This window comes from Aegilops tauschii, chromosome 1, assembly GCF_002575655.3.
Source record: "Aegilops tauschii subsp. strangulata cultivar AL8/78 chromosome 1, Aet v6.0, whole genome shotgun sequence".
Taxonomy (NCBI): domain Eukaryota; kingdom Viridiplantae; phylum Streptophyta; class Magnoliopsida; order Poales; family Poaceae; genus Aegilops; species Aegilops tauschii.
Window position 1 is genome coordinate 440,560,800 of NC_053035.3, and position 19,349 is coordinate 440,580,148.

The window sequence follows — 19,349 nt, forward strand, 5'->3', positions numbered from 1 at the left end:
GTGCCCAACTTTAACCATAGATTTGACTAACAAAATATAATTAGTATGCCATAAAACTTACATAGTTGCATTCATATTTGAAAGAGGCTTCAAATATACTATTTTTGTGGTATATAATTTATTTATTTATAGTTAAATCAAAGGTCAGAGTCTGATACAAAATACAAGGGGGGCTAATAAACCCGGACGGAGGCAGTTCCAGCATGGCGCCGTTGCTTCTCTTGTGCCACCTCGTCTTCAGAATTGCAACGGGGACAACGAGCTCGTCAGAACAGATAGGAAGATCGGAATGCACTTGCGTACCAGGGAGGATCGCTCGACGCAGCTCTGAGACATGGAATACTGGGTGCACCATTGCATGCGCGGGGAGTTGCAGCCTGTAGGCCGCGTCATCCACCAAATAAAGCTTTGAAAGGAGTCATTCCAATGGCAGAGTAGGATGAATTATACCAGAATTGAGCCGATGGTATCCAAAAACTCCATCGCTTTGGGAAAACATGCATTGAAGCAACGCCAGAAGGTCTCTATGCACTTGTTGACACGCTCCGTTTGACCATCGGTCTGCGGGTGATTCACCGTGCTCATTCGCAACTTTGTTCCTGCATATTGAAACAACTCTTGCCAGAAGTGACTGGTGAAAACCAGGCCACAACCGGACACAATTGCTCCGGGGAATCCATGGGCACTATAAATTTGATGCATATATAGCTGGGCAACCCACAAACAATTGTACTTGGTCGTTTATGGATGAGCCAGAGGTAGGAAGTATGCAAACTTGGTCGTTTGTCCACGAGAGAGAACCCACAAACAATTGTACTTGCCTGATTGCGGGAGCCCATTCATAAAGTCCATTGTGATCATCTCCAAAGGTTGTTGTGGTATGGGCAAGGGCATAAGTAGTCCTAGTGATGCTGCACGGTCTAGTTTTGCTTCTTGACATGTCTGATAGCATTTGACTTGTACGTGCAGTTTCATCTTGGGCCAAGCAAATTTGAGGGATGAAAACATACTTTTCTCTATTAGAAATGCTCTTGTTAACCGAGAAAAAAATGTAGCTTAACATTGAAATTCATCTGCATACTCCACTTCGGTATACCAAAAACAATTAGGAAAACGTTTCGTGCGGCCCGCCGGCCTACGCACTGGGCCGGTCGTACGCGCGCCTTCCAATCGTGTGCAGCGATTCGTGCTGGCATTGCGCCACCCGCCTGTCCACGCGCCGCGCACCTCGCATCCTTATCCTGTGGGGACAAATTTCAGCCACTCGGTCTCGCTCCCTTCGCCCCGCCTCTCTTTCTCAGCCGGAGCAGTGCCGCATTGCCGCACCGCTGCTCAAGCCTCCTCTCTCCACTACAGCGAGCCTGCTCCACCCATGTTTCTAGCTGCTCCCCGCCGCACCGCTAGCTTGCCTTAGGGTCTCGCTCCCGCGGCGGCCATGTTGCGTCGGACCTCGCGTGCAACCGCCGGTGACATGTGCTGGAACTGGCGATGTCACCACCGTTGTGACCACACGGACACGTTTTTGCTGGAACCGACAGGACACAGTGCTGCATCCGCCGTGCGCGCGTGCTGGAGCCAGTGTATGGATGATGCCGAAATCGGACGCGCAACGCGTGCTACATGCTCCCATGCTGGAAGAAGTTTTGGCCATGCTGGAACCAGCCGCATCTAGTGCTGGAACAGGCGAGTGGCCGTGCTGGAACGGCGTGCTGGAATGCTTCAAGGCACCAGCAACGAGCGACAAATGCTGGAACCAGCTGGTGAATTTGCTGGAACTGGGAATTACCCGAGCTACATGAGGTGCTGATTTTTGCTGGAACCAAGGTAACAGAGGAGCTGCAACCGGTGATGCAGATTGCTGGAAGCGATTGCCAAGGAAGCTGGATCCGGCATTTTGTTTTGCTTCAACCAGATGGGAGTGGCACCGCGACGACGGGGGTGGTGCCGCCGCGGGTTGCAACCGTCAAATGGAAAAGCTACATCTAGCGGTTTGTTTTGCTGCATTGGTATACATGGGCGAATGCAGTGACATTGAGACGACGGCGAGGGGCCGCGGGGCGGGGCGGCCCACCCAGGTACTGCAACCATGGAGCTGCAAGGGGGGCTGCGAGACTGCGGGGTCAAGGAGGCGCCGCGGTGGAAGGCCGTGAGCGTGGGCAGCGATGGCTGCTGCAACCGGTGTCGTCAGGTGCTTTTGACGAGTCTCGGGAGAAGGTCTGGGGGCGCCGAGCTGGCTGTGCAGCGAGGAAGCCGGGCACCAAGCTGGCTGCGCCGCGGGGCGCGGGGGCGCCGAGCTTAATGTGCAGCTGTAGGGGCACGGAGGCGCAGCTGTTTGCAGGGGGAGAAAGGTTGGAGAGGAACGACTTAAGCTGACGTGTGAAATCAGATGGCTCCACGCCCTTGTATCGGACGCTGAGCAGGTGACCGGCCAAAAATTCGGCCGGCGCGCCGGCACCTTAGCACTGGCCAAACAATTATTAAACCCATTAAGAGGCGCTAGAATGGTGGCCAACCAGCTACGCCATGTGGCGCATTCTGACTGGTCACGGTGAGAAAATGTTTTTTGGAGTTTTTTTAAATGATAGGAAGACTTTTTTTAGAGAAGTTTTTCTAGGTTTTTTTTCTTTTTTCATTTAAGATGGTTGTGATGTCCATGTGACGCGAGAATATTTTTTAAATTTTTTGACATGATGGTGAGATACGCATAGCTTTCTCTCAAGCAGCCCACAATGACGAGCCCCAACCACTAGTTAATATCAACCATCGTTGTAACTCTCTCTCTCTCATACACACACTAATTAACAAAGAGAAATCAGAACAGGATTTTAGAGGGATGTTACCCTGATCTGTGGACTCATCAGGGCCGAATTGTCCGGATAGACACGTGCACCGTCTATCACGGAGCATTACCACAACCCACCCCACCCAGGAAAACATGGAACAAAAACGAAAAGAAAGTCTCAATTCGTTGATCAAGTCCTGGACTGAGCAACACCTGAACTAGTTTCATCATGTTTCAACAAGCTGGCATTGGCTGATTGTATTTTTGTTTTCCTGTAATCATTTTTTTACATATTTTAGTTAATGAAAATAACCGTAGAATGCATTATTCTACCGTCTTTGGCTCAAAAAAGAAAAAAAAAAATCATCGCCTTCACTTGTCTTCTGCTCCTACATTCCTACTTCACAGCATAAACCCCGCACGCAACCTACCGCCGGCGTCCAGTGACCCTTTTCTTTCTACACTTTCTTCTAATTAACAGCGGCTAGTAGCACTGTAGCAGAGAGACATCAGATCAGGCCGGGAGGGAAGAAGGACACCACGCGGCGATAGAGGCTTGGCGATCGCCACGGAGACGAAGAGGATGATGGGGATCTCTTCGACGGGCAGTGCACTCGATTGGGCTGACTGGGGATTGGAAGCTGACGGTGACGGCGTCACGGAAGCACCAGTGGAATGTCGGCTCGTGCATGCCTGGCCTCACAGTGACAGGCATCAAGCACGCCGCAAAGACCACCGTGCTTCTCTCCCTCATCATCCGCTTCGTCTCCGTGACGATCGCCTCAGGCGCTTCGGTTTCGTCACCGTCACTATGGACGGTTCCACTATTTCGACCCATACACCTTCACCACGGCCATTGCCTTTGTCACTGTGACAGTCGCCTCTCGCTCACCCTGATGCACCGCGACTCCGTCCATCTACGGCGTGACGTAGCCGCGGAGGCGCCACGAATTTGTCGGGTAGAACACACTTAAGGAGTTCAAGTTCCTTCACAATACACTGTAACTCATGAGATTGTTCAACCACAGAATGGTTATTCACCATCTTGTAGTCATGAAAACTCTCCATGATGTACAGTTCCCTGCCTGCATCTGTTGCACCGAATTTTGCATTCAGTGCATCTCATAGTCTTTCCGTGATCTATGTGCATGTACACATCACACAGACGGTCAACAAGAACACTCAGAATGCATCCCACAAACATAACATAGTATTGGCTTCCTGGAATTTTCTCTGATCTTCGCCAGTCATTCCTTCTGGAGCATCAACACTAACGTGGAAAACTTTCAGAGCAGTAAGCCAGAGTGTGGTCTTCACCTGCCACCTCTTAAAGTGCACACTGGTAAACTTATCCGGCCTCAGTGCATCAGCGAATCCAGCCATAGTTAACTCAGGAAATTGCCTACATTTAGGTTTTTGGATTGTTGGAAAATTAGGCAAGTTCATGATTAATTCGAGTAAATAATTCATGACTAGAACAGATACTAGCATGCAACAATCTAGCAAACTAGAAGAACAGCAAAACATGCAGAACAACAACATACACGAAACAACAGCTGTAGAGACAAACATGAACAGATGATGTTGGATGTACTGTTCGTTAGCTATTGTGGGTGCGACGAATGTTGATGACGATGTTGGTGACGATCTGTTGCTGACGGCGATGAAGACGATGATGAGTAGCACCGCTCGACTTGGACGGAAGACGACCCGTGATGACGAATTTGAGCAGTCGCGCAGAGCACGTCGGTGTTTGGGATACGAGGCAAAACCCTAGGTGTTTCCAGTGTTTCTTTGGCCGTAGCCGGTATATATATTAGGACCAAAGGCGGTATTGTGTCACGATCACAATCCCAAACCGACTTGGTTTCTAATTCGCGAGCGAGCGGCGCGCGTGTGGTCTTCCATTTCTCTTCTCACACACTAGGTAGAGCGGTAGAGGTCCAACTCTTGTTCAACTTCCGGGCACCACCACTTGCCATTTTACACATGGACCAGTCTTTGAGATTTCAAAAATTGCTATGGGCCTAGCCCATTAATAAATTCTAACAACAGGGTCGCCCTTTGAGCTTGGCGTCGCGGGAAAGGAGGGAGATCCCGGCGGCGAGACCTGACGATGGGGGCTGCATCCCCGCTCCTGAGTTGGGGCAGCAGGCAGCACCAGCAAGCCAGCTGCTGCATGCGACGCCACACAAGCAAGGGCGCCAGCAGCATCGCGATGCAGCCTGAGCTTGGCCAGCGGCGTGCTCTCCACCTATGCAAATGCAACCGCCCCCGCGGGCGATCTTCTGCATGCCTTCCTTCTTCCCTGCCGGGCCGCCCCCGCCCGTCCGCAGCGCGCGAGCGACTGCGAAAGAAGCGGTCGGACCAGGAACCTTGGCGATCAGCGTCGTCGGTCATTGTCGTCGTTGCGCCGCCCATCTTGGTTGCTTTGCTCTCCGTGGATGACCCCAACCATATCGATCGCCAGACCAACTGGTGCGGGTAGCGCGGCGTTGAGGCGTCCTGGCCAAACTAGTCTCGGTGCAGCCACGCGAGGACGCCGCCCACCAAGCCAGCCACACGATTGCGACGCTGCTCTCTTTTTTTCTTTTTACTAGCGAGGGGACTCGTGGTCATAAGAGTAGAACCTCATCAAAAAAGGACTTGCCTAGTCTCAAGAGGGCACTCCACATCCGCTCTTGGAGGTCGAAACAGAGGATGCTCTCCCGCCCCGCATGGGCATGGCCACATGTCTGCGCCGCCAGGTACATCAGATCGACACACCATTCTTCTTCTCAAGACGAAGCAAACAGGTGCAAGCACGCCTGTGCTTGCAACAACACTTGTGCCAACAAATATGAATTGGTCATGCATAAAAGACAACACCAAAGATAAGATATACTGGAACAAACTCCAGACATAACTATAATAAACATCCAACGCCTTCATGCGTGGCAGTTTGGATTCAAAATCATGATAACAAACATTTAGTTTAGGAGCTTGCCACCATCTAATAAGCAAGAAACACTGGTTTTGGTTTGCATCATGATAATAATAAACATTTAGCTTAGTTGCCACCATCTAATAAGCAAGAAACACTGGCTTTGGCTTTGGTTTGGAGATAGATACTGATTCGAAACTGCTGCTACATCAGATCAGTATGAATGCAGTTCAGACCTTCCCCTTGGTGAGAGATGCCTGCACTTGATCATATCCAGCCAACATAAAGGCTCCCGCGACACCTGACCGAAGAATGTTCGCACCAGCTCCCTTGTACAGCAACCTTGGGGTGGCACCCACATCAAGCAACACTTCAGAGAAGCTAAAGCCATTCATCATCATTCTCCTCCTAATTGTATCAATTGGGTATGTTGCAAAGGCCGACACGTTGGTAGTCACCCACGCTAATGCAAAACTGGCTAGGAAATCATCCTGCTGCAGACATATCAAAGAGAAAGAGAATTAATTCGGGCAAAGGTGATCATATTGACACTGTCAAGTTTTGACAAGCAATGACTACCTTGGTACTGCCAGTGAGAACAATAGACTTGAGGGCGCCATAAAGTCCAAAGTACAGGCCACGGTATATCCCTGCTCCATACGAGGAGACGAAATACCCCCTGTATAGATCCTCCACGTGTGGTCTGGGTCCCAATATACGACGATAAACATCCAGGTGACCATCAAATTCCCATTTGCCTTTGATCTTAAGATCATTGGCAAGCTTGGTCCTTGAGACCTCCAATGGATAAAACAACAGCAGCGACATGGCTCCTGCAATGCTCCCACACCCAGCATGCCAAAGGAACCGTCTGGAGTATCCATCCTGACTGTTAGGCGAGGCCCTGCCCCAAACAGCCGGAAGAACAACGGCGTTGCAGTAGTCATTCAGAGAGAAGACCAGGGACCATGTCAGAAAGAAAATAAAGCACCAATCAAGACATTGTAGCCAAATGCAAAATATTGAAACTTGGAGATTCAAATAGACGAACGAGGCTACAAATTCAGTACAAGTTCAGGGCTACCTGCTGAGGAAAATAACGTATCACATTAGAAAGATTTCCTCTCCAGAGGGACCGGAGACCTTCAGTCTTGACAAGGCGTTTGCAGCAGTCTGTAATCCCCTTGAATGGCTCAGGAAGAATACGAAGCCTCACAAGTTCCTCTTGGTATTGCAGCAGGAGCTTCACCCTTTCGAATGGAGCCGCAGCAGATGTTGGAAATAACCACGCTGTCTAAGTCCGGGTCGGACTAGAGTCAATCACGTGTACATGTAGGAGTCCTAGTCCTAGTTAGCTTTAGGCTGTTTGGTTTAGCTCCTATATATACTTGTACCCCTGTAAGGTTTTTTAACCTAGATCAAAAAGAAATAAAGTATTAGGTGCGACACACACCTATTGCTATCCATCAGCGTCTCGTATTTGTTTCGTGTGTGTGCGTGAGTTCCCGGCAAGATCAATCGATCAAGTACGTCTAGCTAGCTTCCACAGATTCGATCCACCTGCCTGAGTGCCTACTTGGTTGCAACGTACGTGCGTGTGTTGGTCAAAAGTATCGACCGGCTAGAACACATCAAGCAGCCGGGTTGTGCACGTGTGTCACCTCGACGGAAAGTACTCGTCGACGTCGGGACCAGTGCCAACAATTGGTATCCTCGGAAAGCAATCGAAGGATCATGTCGACCACGGGCAAGGAGATTGTGACGGCGGCAGCGGGAGCACCGATGCCGATGGTGGGGGGATCACAATTCCCCCGTCTGGATCGAGAGGACTACGCACTATGGGCGATGAACATGGAGGTCGCGATGGAGGGAGCTGAGTTCTGGGAAGCCGTCGACCCGGGCGGCGCCGAGTACGCAAAGGGCGCGGCGAAGTACCGGAAGGATCGTCAGGCGTTAACAGCGATCTACTCCGCCATGCCGAAGGATGTGCTGCAACACCTCGTCGGAAAGAACTCGGCGAAGGAGGCATGGGAGACCATCAAGATCCTGCACCAGGGTCATGACCGTGTCAAGGAAGCACACCTTCAATCCCTGATGAGAAGCTACGAGTGCCTGAAGATGGATGAAAGTGAGACGGTTGATCAGTTTGCCGCCCGTCTCAAGACCCTCGTCAACGGCATACGCAGCTATGGTTCAACCCTAGAAGAAGTTGCGATCGTCCGACGATTTTTGCGCGCCGCGCCGGCACGCTACATTCAGATTGTCACGTCGATCGAGCAATGTCTCGACCTGAAGACTCTCACGGTTGAGGATCTCGTCGGAAGGTTCAAGGCCCACGACGAGAGAATTCGTCTCAGTTTCGGCGACACGGAGGCGAGTGAGCACCTCATGCTTACAAAGGCGCAATGGATCGCCCTGTCGAAAGAAAAGCAAGGCGGATCTACGAGCAGCGGCAAGAAGAAGGGGAAGGGGAAGCAGCGCTCGGCGAGAAAGAACTTCGCTGACTCGGACGACGAGGATGCGCCTGCACCACCGAGGAGGAAGTTTGACATCAGAAAAGTGAGGTGTCATAAGTGTGGCCTCCTCGATCACTTCAAGGCTAACTGCGAAGAAGCACCGAAGCAACGGGCGCTTATGGCCGAGGAAGGAGACGATGGGGATATGATGCTAATGTGCGAGCTAGTGGACGAAGAGGATCCAGATGATCTTGGTCAGCCGGACACGGGTCCGGTGAGTGCATCTGCGTCAGTAAACCCAGGCGAAGTTATGGCGCCAGAAGACCATGACCCAGGGCGTGATAGTGTGATTACGTCAGTAAACCCAGGCGAAGTCGTGGCGCCCGAAGACCATGACGTAAGGCGTGACGATGTGATCGCGCTCGAGAACGGCGAAGACGTGGCGCCAGAAGTCCATGACACAAGGCGTGACTGTGTGTTCGCGCTAGATTCAGGCGATGACATGGTGCGAGAAGTCCATGACACGAGGCATGATTATGTGGTCACGCTGAAATCAGGCGAAGACGTGGCGCCAGAAGTCCACAACACCATGTGTGACGGTGTGGTCACGCAAGAAAACAACAAAGACGTGTTGCCAGAACAACCGGAAACTTCGGCAACACGGAGCGATGCTCCAGACGATGGCGCGCGGCGAGACGCGTCAGGGACCTCACCTGGATCAGCTGGCGTCCCAGGAACAGGAGTTGCAGCCTCTCCTCGAAGCACAAGGAGCAGCGCAAGGAGCGCGTCCAGTGCTGGCGCTACAAGCGACACGCATGGCCTACGAGGCATGCACGCTGTGCCGTGCAGCTCAGCCAGCTGCACTGGAGGCAGTGGCCCCGCGGACGGGCCGAAAGCTGGGCGTGGCCCAGCACCAAGCTCCCAGCCGGGGAGCCCAGCAGGCAGGCCGGCTACTGGCAGGCCAGAACAGCCAGAAGGCCCAGCCGTGGCTCAACTTTCAGTAGAACACGTGGCTGGAGGACCAGAAGGGCATGCACGTGAAGCATCTCTAGTGTTTTTGGCTGGTTCAACTTGTGAAAGTGCAGCTAATTTGGAAGGTACCAAATTGCTAGAAAATGGAACTTTGGCAAGTTCAGAAGCAAGCGTGTTTTCTCCGGTAGCACGAGAACGACGCGTGTTGGATCTCTCTCCAAAGGAAGCGCTTCAAATAAATTTGGTGACGATGAAGAGTAAAGGGCAACGATGTTTGCACATCGGGGAACCGGAAAATTTTGAAGACGCAAAGACGGAAGAGTGTTGGCGTCGTGCTATGAATGAAGAGTTGTGGTCGATCCGAGACAACAATACATGGGAGCTCGCGGATCTTTCCAACGGTCAGAATGCCATAGAGCTCAAGTGGGTGTACAAAGTCAAGAAAGATGCCGAAAGGAACTTGATGAAGCATAAAGCAAGGCTTGTAGCTAAAGCATGCATGCAAAAGCAAGATGTGGACTTCGAAGAAGTGTTCGCTCCAGTTGCAAGGATGGACTCGGTGAGACTACTTATAGCTTTCGCGGCTCAAGAATCTTGGAGGATACATCACTTGGATGTGAACTCCGCGTTTTTGACCGGGGAGTTAGAAGAAGAATTGTATGTGAAGCAACCACCAGGGTACATCCAAGAAGGAGAGGAACACAAGGTATTGAAGCTACACAAGGCGTTGTACGGGCTACGACAAGCTCCTCAGGCATGGAATGTTGAGCTTGACCGTACATTGATTTCTCTTGGATTTGAGAAAGCCCCACTAGAGCATGCTATGTACAAGCGAGGTGATGGCAATGATCGTCTACTAGTGGGCATCTATGTGGATGATTTGCTGATAACTGGAGCAGACGAAGAGGTGATTGCAAACTTCAAACTACAAATGAAGAAGCTATTCAAGATGACTGATCTAGGGCTCTTGAGTTACTACCTCGGGATCGAGGTACAGCAAAAGCCGGAGGGGATCATAATATGCCAGGAGGCATATGCAAAGAAGGTACTTGAAAGCTGTGGCATGAAAGATTGCAATCCACCTCGTCACAGACTAAGCAAGAAGAGTGAAGCACCCGCGGTTGATGCAACGGAGTATAGAAGTGTGGTCCGAAAGTTGAGGTATCTCACGAATACAAGACCGGACTTGGCCTATTCCGTTGGCATAGTGAGTCGCTTCATGGAAGCACCCACGACGGAGCATTGGGCAGCGGTGGAAAATATACTCAGGTACATCAAAGGGACAACAAATTTCGGTTGTGTCTACTTGAGAAAGAAGAAGAAGGAGATGGTGGAGCTACTTGGCTACAGTGATAGCGACATGGCAGGAGATGTGGACGACCGTAAAAGTACCTCGGGTGTGGCATATTTTTTGGGAGGAAGCATAGTGAGTTGGCTGTCACAAAAGCAGAAGGTGGTCGCATTATCATCTCGTGAAGCAGAGTATATTGCAGCTGCAACCGCGGTGTGTCAAGGTGTGTGCCTTGGAAGGCTACTCGGTGACCTCACAGGTAAGGAACCGGAAGGAGTGGTGTTCAATATTGATGACGTGTCTACAATCTCTCTATGGAAGAATCCAGTGCATCATGGTAGATGCAAGGACATCGATATGAGACATCACTACCTAAGGGAGTGTGTGGAAGAAAGCAAGATCGACATCAACTACATTTGCACCGATGACCAGCTTGCAGATATCCTAACCAGATCTTTGGGACGACAGAAGTTCGTGAAGATGCGGCGAAGGATCGGCGTCCAAGCTGTGAAATGAGGACATCGTGTTTAGGGGGGTGATTGTTGGAAATAACCACGCTGTCTAAGTCCGGGTCGGACTAGAGTCAATCACGTGTACATGTAGGAGTCCTAGTCCTAGTTAGCTTTAGGCTGTTTGGTTTAGCTCCTATATATACTTGTACCCCTGTAAGGTTTTTTGAACTCAGAAAAAAGCAATACAAAGCATAGGTGCGACACGCACCTATTAGCCATCAAATATCTTGTGTTTCGCCGAGTTGTGCTAGTTTAGATCAATTAAGTATCCAGCCGTTGCTACGTACTAAGCTAGCTAGCTTCAACATCCATCAGCTAGTTTTGTACGGGCACGTTGCCTCAGGAAGAATCAATCAAGCGTGGTTTCGTACGTACGTGTTCGGTCGACGGAAAGTACTCGTCAAGGAGCCGTCGTGCAACGTTTGATCGGGCCTGTGCCAACAGCAGACTTTGATATCACTGAAACGCCTCCCGCAAGAAAGAATTTCTCAAGAACACCTGGCTGGTTATGCCTCTCTGCCATGACACAAGCTGAAAGTTCTAAAGGTTACTGTTGGAACGCATAACATTATCATAACTAAATGAATAAGTTTATTGTGCCTCTCTGCCATGAAAAGCTGAAAGTTCTAAAGGTTACTGTTGGAACGCATAACATTAATAACTAAATGAATAAGTTTATTGTGTAATAACTAATAAGCGAGCACAACCTGGACTACAACAAGGAAACCTTTTGGCCAATAACATGAAATCCAGAAACAAACACACACAAGGAAACCATTTTTTTTTTATTTACTGAGATTATAAGTAAACCTAGCAACACTCTAGAAACCACTATCGGCATACAAATCTACAGACCGATCACAGCAGGGAAATTTAATCCATAAATAAACGCACAGAGGGCAACCATTTTCTCATTCGCCCAATAGATATAGAGATGATGAATAGACCTAGCAAGACTCTAGTAACCTCAATCGACATAGAAATCTACAGACCGAGTACAACAAGGAATTGATTTTTGGCCAATAACATCAAATCCAGACATAAACGCAGAGGGAAACCTTTTTTTTTATTTACTCCATGGAAACAAAGATGATAAGCAGACGGTGGACCGGTTTGAGAAACCACAGTCCACATAGTAATCGATAGACCAAAAAAATTTAGTCATAAGTAAATCGATAGACAAACAAGGAAGGCCTACCAACTTTATTCTTAGTTAGAATCTTAGCTGGTTAATTATTGTTAATGATTATCTTAAGCAAACTAAGCACTGACTGGTAAGACTTTTCGGAAGGGGCAAACTACATCCTTCTGAGTATGGAAAGAAACAAGATACTCCAGTGAGGGACTCAGTAAACTCGTTTTTTTTTCGAAAAGGGGGATCGCCCCGGCCTCTGCATCAGAGTGATGCATGCGGCCATCTTATTAACAAAATAAAAGGTTCCAACAAGGTTCCAAAGTCTCCGACTGAAAAGTATTAAAAAGACAGCTCACACAGAGCTAAAGAGGCTAGAAACATAGACTAGCCAAGATAAGACGCCACAACCGGCTGGCTAAAGATAGATAGGTAAACTAATTGCATATCCTATTACATGACCGCCATCCAAACCGGTTGAAGATATCCCGAGCTACCATCTCCCAGCGGATAGATCCAGTAACCAAATGCTCCCTGGCCTCCATCGGAGTGAGTAGCGACCATGAACGGATCACGGCCGTGGCTCGGAAAATAAACTCGTACGTAAGTGAATCTTTACATAGGGGAAATAACCAGGCATGCAAATTTGACAACAACAATCACATAAGAGAAAAGAACATGTTTCACAAACTTACCAAGCCTATCATCTCCTAGGCATGAGATATATTAACAGCATAACCATACCAAGAGAACAATAATTAAAGCAGCACAAGACATGAAAACAGAGGTTACTTACTCTGGTAACTGGAAAACTGGCCCAAAGCTGTCAAACCACAGCACGAATCTGCACACAAAAACATGAAGTAAGTCGGCCAACTGCAGTATAAGTGGGAGTACAAAAGTAATATATTCTACAACTAAGTAAACTAACAAAGAGAGAGTTTGACAAGTAACTTGAAATCAACGAAGAAGGGCACAAAAAAGTAATCCTCCATGGAAACAGAGGTGATAAGCAAACAAGTCACACGGTAACAGCAATGCTGGCACTCCATCGTCAAGAAGGGTACCCAAATATATTAACAATCAAAGAGAATGCACATCACGAACCCTACTCAAGCTTTCCATCTCTACCAATATGGAAGAACCCCACTCAGAGCACAAGTAATAAAACAGTAAGTACAAGCGTGGTGACAGAGTATACATCCTTTGTAGTGTAGGAACCCAGATTGTCCCAAATATGCACATAAACAAGTTAAGCAAGTCATCTAGCAACTATTGAAGGGTAGGCATATAGGAACCATTCCTAAAATAAGTTTGCAGCAAGATCAAATCGACATGGACAGTCACACACACACACACACACACACACAAAAAAAGGCATGCCTTTTGTTGGTTCCATTCCATCCATGGAACAGAGGAGATTTATACTTCCTACAAGGAAGCAACGATGGCACCAAGTCCTCAGTACCCAACAACAGAACGAACGGAATTGAAAAAAAGAAGAGTTCTTCTCCTTTTTTTTCCCAGCAGATGGGAAATCAAATCTCTTCTCTTTTTTTCCAACAGATGAAAAAAAACAAGAGAACCTTTTTTTCCTGGGTTTCTTCAAACTCGCACATGCACGCAGCAAGCTAACTAAGAACCCTACTACACCCAACAACCGTAGAAAAATTATTCGAGGAGAAGGAGAGATTCCGGAAGAGTAACATGAAAAACAAGAACCGTTTGCACCCTGTTCTTCCACCAAGAAGAGAAGAGGGGAACAGGGCCAAACGGAAGCTAATCCGCGGGAAGAAGATAAACAAATGAAAATCCAGGCAGAGGGAACAAGAAGAGCAGGGGGATCCAAACATAGAACCCTAAGAATAGATGCGGCGGCCATTACCGAGGGCAGGAGAGCTTCTGTGTTTCTTTGCTTTGCTGCCCCTTCTCTTCTCCGCCTGCTACAGCCTACGATCGCCCAGTCCCAGCCCCGTCTCCCCTGCCTCAAGCAGCAGGGCAGACTGCTTTTGCGTCGGACGCGCACGAGTGCGTGATCCAGTATGACAGCATGCGCTTCTACTATGGCTCACCGACAGTTGGGACCCGCGCACCATGGGCCCAGTGGTCAATGTCTCGGGTGAGGCTGGGTCGATTCCCATCCTAGGCCACCCACGCTCCCCGGGCTAGAGAAGGCTGCAGCGTGTGAGCTAGTAGGTGGTAGCTACACCCGGTGTACAGACGCAGCGTGCGGCGGAGCGCTCGATACGCTGGGACATTCGCGCCAGGTGCACCCTGCACCGTGTCCATTCAAAGTGCATCGCAAGTGATGTTACTCTGTGCATTTGGGGGCCACAGCTTCCGGGCGGATCTTTTCAACTCTTGTTCCAGGTGATTTGCAGTTTGATTGCTACAAAAACAAAAGAAATTGCAGCTCCACGACTGTATTTGTACAAAGTAAGAGCAACTCCAACGCGCTCATCCATTTCGTCCGAGCGTGTCTATTTGAATTAAAACGGATATAAAAATCAGGCCAACGCGCCTACCCAAATGGATGCACGTTCGTTTTTCGTCTGCCGGGTGACTTATTCCTGGCCCAAATTTGGGCATCATTTGCGTCGACACGGACACGAGGCGGACGCGCGAGACGCCCGCCTACTCCTCCCCCTGGCCCGCTAGTGGGTGGCACATAGGCCACACTCTTCATCCCTTCGACAGCTAGCCCCCGGCCGCTCCCACTTCCGGTGCCCTCGCCAGCAGCCCGCACCCACATACCTCCCATGCGGCACGCCACCTTCCCACATCACCGCCTCGCCGCCGGGGCACCACAGCTTCACCCACACGTCGGCGCGAGCACCACCTCGGCCCCCCGCGCCCCCGGCCAGCTCCTTCGGCAACGGCGGGACGCTCGTCTGACGCCGCCAGGCTAGCTAACTGGTCCAGGGGAGGCACGTGTGTCTTTGCCGGCCTGCTTCTTCGACGACGCCCGCAAGTTGCAAGACAGTTTGCCAGCAAGGTACAAATGGACTCCGCCGACGAGTTTTTTTTCACAATTTCCTTTGCAACTCAGATGATTCTTCATCGACGATGAGGAGATGGTGGCTGCTGTGTTGGTCGTCCATGACCACCTTAGTAGGCAGCGGCCGCTGTTCCAGGGCTCGATCCAAGGGCACACTCCGGCGTCGGATTGCAACCGAGAGAGCGGCCATTTCCTTCTTTGGAAGGACTACTTCAAGACACCCAACGTGCTCTTCAAACCCCACCGATTCCGATGCCGTTTCCATATGGCTAAGCATGTTTTGAACCATATTCGCGAGGGAGTTGTCGGGTACGATAAGTATTTCGAGTGCAAGGAGGATGCCCTTGGAAAGATTGGCTTCTCCTCTTATCAGAAATGCATTGCAGCTATCCGGATGCTTGCATACGGAGTTCCCGGTGATCTAGTACATTTGTACGAGCGAGTTTACGTGCCTAGACTCCATGTACAAGTCCTGCAAGGTTGTGATTGCAGTGTTTGGCCATGAGTACTTGAGAGAGTCAAATGTTGAAGATACAGCCCGCTTGTTGGCGGTGAATGCTGAAGGAAATATGCCCTAGAGGCAATAATAAAGTTATTATTTATTTCCTTATATCATGATAAATGTTTATTATTCATGCTAGAAATTGTATTAACCGGAAACTTAGTACATGTGTAAATACATAGACAAACAGAGTGTCACTAGTATGCCTCTACTTAAACTAGCTCGTTAATCAAAGATGGTTAAGTTTCCTAGCCATAGGCATGAGTTGTCATTTGATGAACGGGATAACATCATTAGCAGAATGATGTGATTGACTTGACCCATTCCATTAGCTTAGCACTTGATCGTTTAGTTTGTTGTTATTCCTTTCTTCATGACTTATACATGTTCCTATGACTATGAGATTATGCAACTCCCGAATACCGGAGGAACACTTTGTGTGCTACCAAACGTCACAACGTAACTGGGTGATTATAAAGGTGCTCTACAGGTGTCTCCGATGGTACTCGTTGAGTTGACATAGATCAAGATTAGGATTTGTCACTCCGATTGTCGGAGAGGTATCTCTGGGCCCTCTCGGTAATGCACATCACTGTAAGCCTTGCAAGCATTGTAACTAATGAGTTAGTTGCGGGATGATGCATTACGGAACGAGTAAAGAGACTTGCCGGTAACGAGATTGAACTAGGTATTGAGATACCGACGATCGAATCTCGGGCAAGTAACATACCGATGACAAAGGGAACAACGTATGTTGTTATGCGGTTTGACCGATAAAGATCATCGTAGAATATGTAGGAGCCAATATGAGCATCCAGGTTCCGCTATTGGTTATTGACCGGCGACGTGTCTCGGTCATGTCTACATAGTTCTCGAACCCGTAGGGTCCGCACGCTTAACGTTCGGTGACGATCGGTATTATGAGTTTATGTGTTTTGATGTACCGAAGGTAGTTCGGAGTCCCGGATATGATCACGGGCATGACAAGGAGTCTCGAAATGGTCGAGACATAAAGATCGATATATTGGACGGCTATATACGGACACCGGAATTGTTCCAGGTGATTTCGGAGAAAACCGGAGTGCTTGAGGGTTACCGGAACCCTCCCCCCCCCCCCCCGGGAACCATGGGCCTTGATGGGCCCTAGTGGAGAGAGAGAGGGGCCGGCCAGGGCAGGCCGCGCGCCCCCTCCCCTTGAGTCCGAATAGGACAAGGAAGGGGGCGGCGGCGCCCCCCTTGCCTTTCCCCTCTCCCACTCCTTCCTTCCCCCTCCTAGTGGGACTAGGAAAGGGGAGTCCTACTCCCACTAGGAGGAGGACTCCTCCTCCTGGCGCGCCCTCAAGGGCCCGCCGGCCTCCCCCCTTGCTCCTTTATATACGGGGGCAAGGGGGCACCCTAGGACACACAAGTTGATTGTTCCAAGCCGTGTGCGGTGCCCCCCTCCACCATATTCCACCTCGGTCATATCATTGCAGTGCTTAGGCGAAGCCCTGCGCCGGTAGCTTCATCATCACCGTCATCACGCCGTCGTGCTGACGGAACTCTCCCTCGGCACTCTGCTGGATCGTGAGTTCGTGGGACGTCATCGAGCTGAACGTGTGCTGAACTCGGAGGTGCCGTGCGTTCGGTACTTGGATCGGTCGGATCGTGAAGACGTACGACTACATCAACCGCGTTGATAAAACGCTTCCGCTTACGGTCTACGAGGGTACGTAGACAACACTCTCCCGCTCGTTGCTATGCATCACCATGATCTTGCGTGTGCGTAGGAAAATTTTGAAATTACTACGTTCCCCAACAGTGGCATCCGAGCCAGGTTTATGCATAGATGTTATATGCACGAGTAGAACACAAGTGAGTTGTGGGCGATACTAATCATACTGCTTACCAGCATGTCATACTTTGATTCAGCGGTATTGTTGGATGAAGCGGCCCGGACCGACATTACACGTACGCTTATGCGAGACTCGTTCTACCGACGTGCTTCGCACACAGGTGGCTGGCGGGTGTCAGTTTCTCCAACTTTAGGTTAATCGAGTGTGGCTACGCCCGGTCCTTGTGAAGGTTAAAACAGCACATACTTGACGAAATATCGTTGTGGTTTTGATGCGTAGCTAAGAACGGTTCTTGCTCAGCCCGTAGCAGCCACCTAAAACTTGCAACAACAAAGTAGACGACGTCTAACTTGTTTTTGCAGGACATGTTGTGATGTGATATGGTCAAGACATGATGCTAAATTTTATTGTATGAGATGATCATGTTTTGTAACGGAGTTATCGGCAACTGGCAGGAGCCATATGGTTGTCGCTTTATTGTATGCAATGCAATCGCCCTGTAATTGTTTTTACTTTATCACTAAGCGGTAGCGATAGTCGTAGAAACAATAGTTGGCGAGACGACAACGAAGCTACGATGGAGATCAAGGTGTCGCGCCAGTGACGATGGTGATCATGACGGTGCTTTGGAGATGGAGACCAAAGGCACAATATGATGATGGCCATATCATATCACTTATATTGATTGCATGTGATGTTTATCTTTTATGAATCTTATTTTGCTTAGATCGACGGTAGCATTATAAGATGATCTCTCACTAAATTTCAAGGTATAAGTGTTCTCCTTGAGTATGCACCGTTGCGAAAGTTCGTCGTGCCGAGACACCATGTTATGATCGGGTGTGATAAGCTCTACGTTCACATAAAACGGGTGCAAGCCAGTTTTGCACACGCAGAATACTCGGGTTAAACTTGACGAGCCTAGCATATGCAGATATGGCCTCGGAACACTGAGACCGAAAGGTCGAGCGTGAATCATATAGAAGATATGATCAACATAGTGATGTTCACCATTGAAAACTACTCCATCTCACGTGATGATCGGACATGGTTTAGTTGATTTGGATCACGTGATCACTTAGATGATTAGAGGGATGTCTATCTAAGTGGGAGTTCTTAAGTAATATGATTAATTGAACTTTAATTTATCATGAACTTAGTACCTGATAGTATTTTGCTTGTCTATGTTGTTGTAGATAGATGGCCCGTGCTGTTGTTTCATTGAATTTTAATGCGTTCCTTGAGAAAGCTAAGTTGAAAGATGATGGTAGCAATTACACGGACTAGGTCCGTAACTTAAGGATTATCCTCATTGCTGCACAGAAGAATTACGTCCTGGAAGCACCGCTAGGTGCAAGACCCGCTGTAGGAGCAACACCGGACGTTATGAACGTCTGGCAGAGCAAAGCTGATGACTACTCGATAGTTCAGTGTGCCATGCTTTACGGCTTAGAACCGGGACTTCAATGACGTTTTGAACGTCATGGAGCATATGAGATGTTCCAGGAGTTGAAGTTAATATTTCAAGCAAATGCCCGGATTGAGAGATATGAAGTCTCCAATAAGTTCTATAGCTGCAAGATGGAGGAGAATAGTTCTGTCAGTGAACATATACTCAAAATGTCTGGGTATAACAATCACTTAATTCAACTGGGAGTTAATCTTCCGGATGATAGTGTCATTGACAGAATTCTTCAATCACTGCCACCAAGCTACAAGAGCTTCGTGATGAACTATAATATGCAAGGGATGAACAAGACAATTCCCGAGCTCTTCGCGATGCTAAAGGCTGCGGAGGTAGAAGAAGCCCACCAGTTTCAAGAAAAGGGTAAAGGGAAGAAGGGGAACTTCAAGAAGAACGGCAAGCAAGTTGCTGCTCAAGTGAAGAAGCCCAAGTCTGCACATAAGCCTGAGACTGAGTGCTTCTACTACAAAGGGACTGGTCA

At 49.1% G+C, this 19,349-nt stretch overlaps 1 protein-coding gene across 1 annotated transcript; it reads right to left on the reverse strand.

Moving 5' to 3' along the window:
• Positions 1–5,645: 5,645 nt before the first annotated feature.
• Positions 5,646–6,776, reverse strand: LOC123496885 (ADP,ATP carrier protein, mitochondrial-like; the record flags this gene model as incomplete). Its single annotated transcript, XM_045232285.1, has 2 exons — positions 5,646–6,196; positions 6,285–6,776. Coding segments are annotated over 2 exons (753 nt in total), but the record flags the coding sequence as incomplete, so codon positions are not given.
• Positions 6,777–19,349: the final 12,573 nt, after the last annotated feature.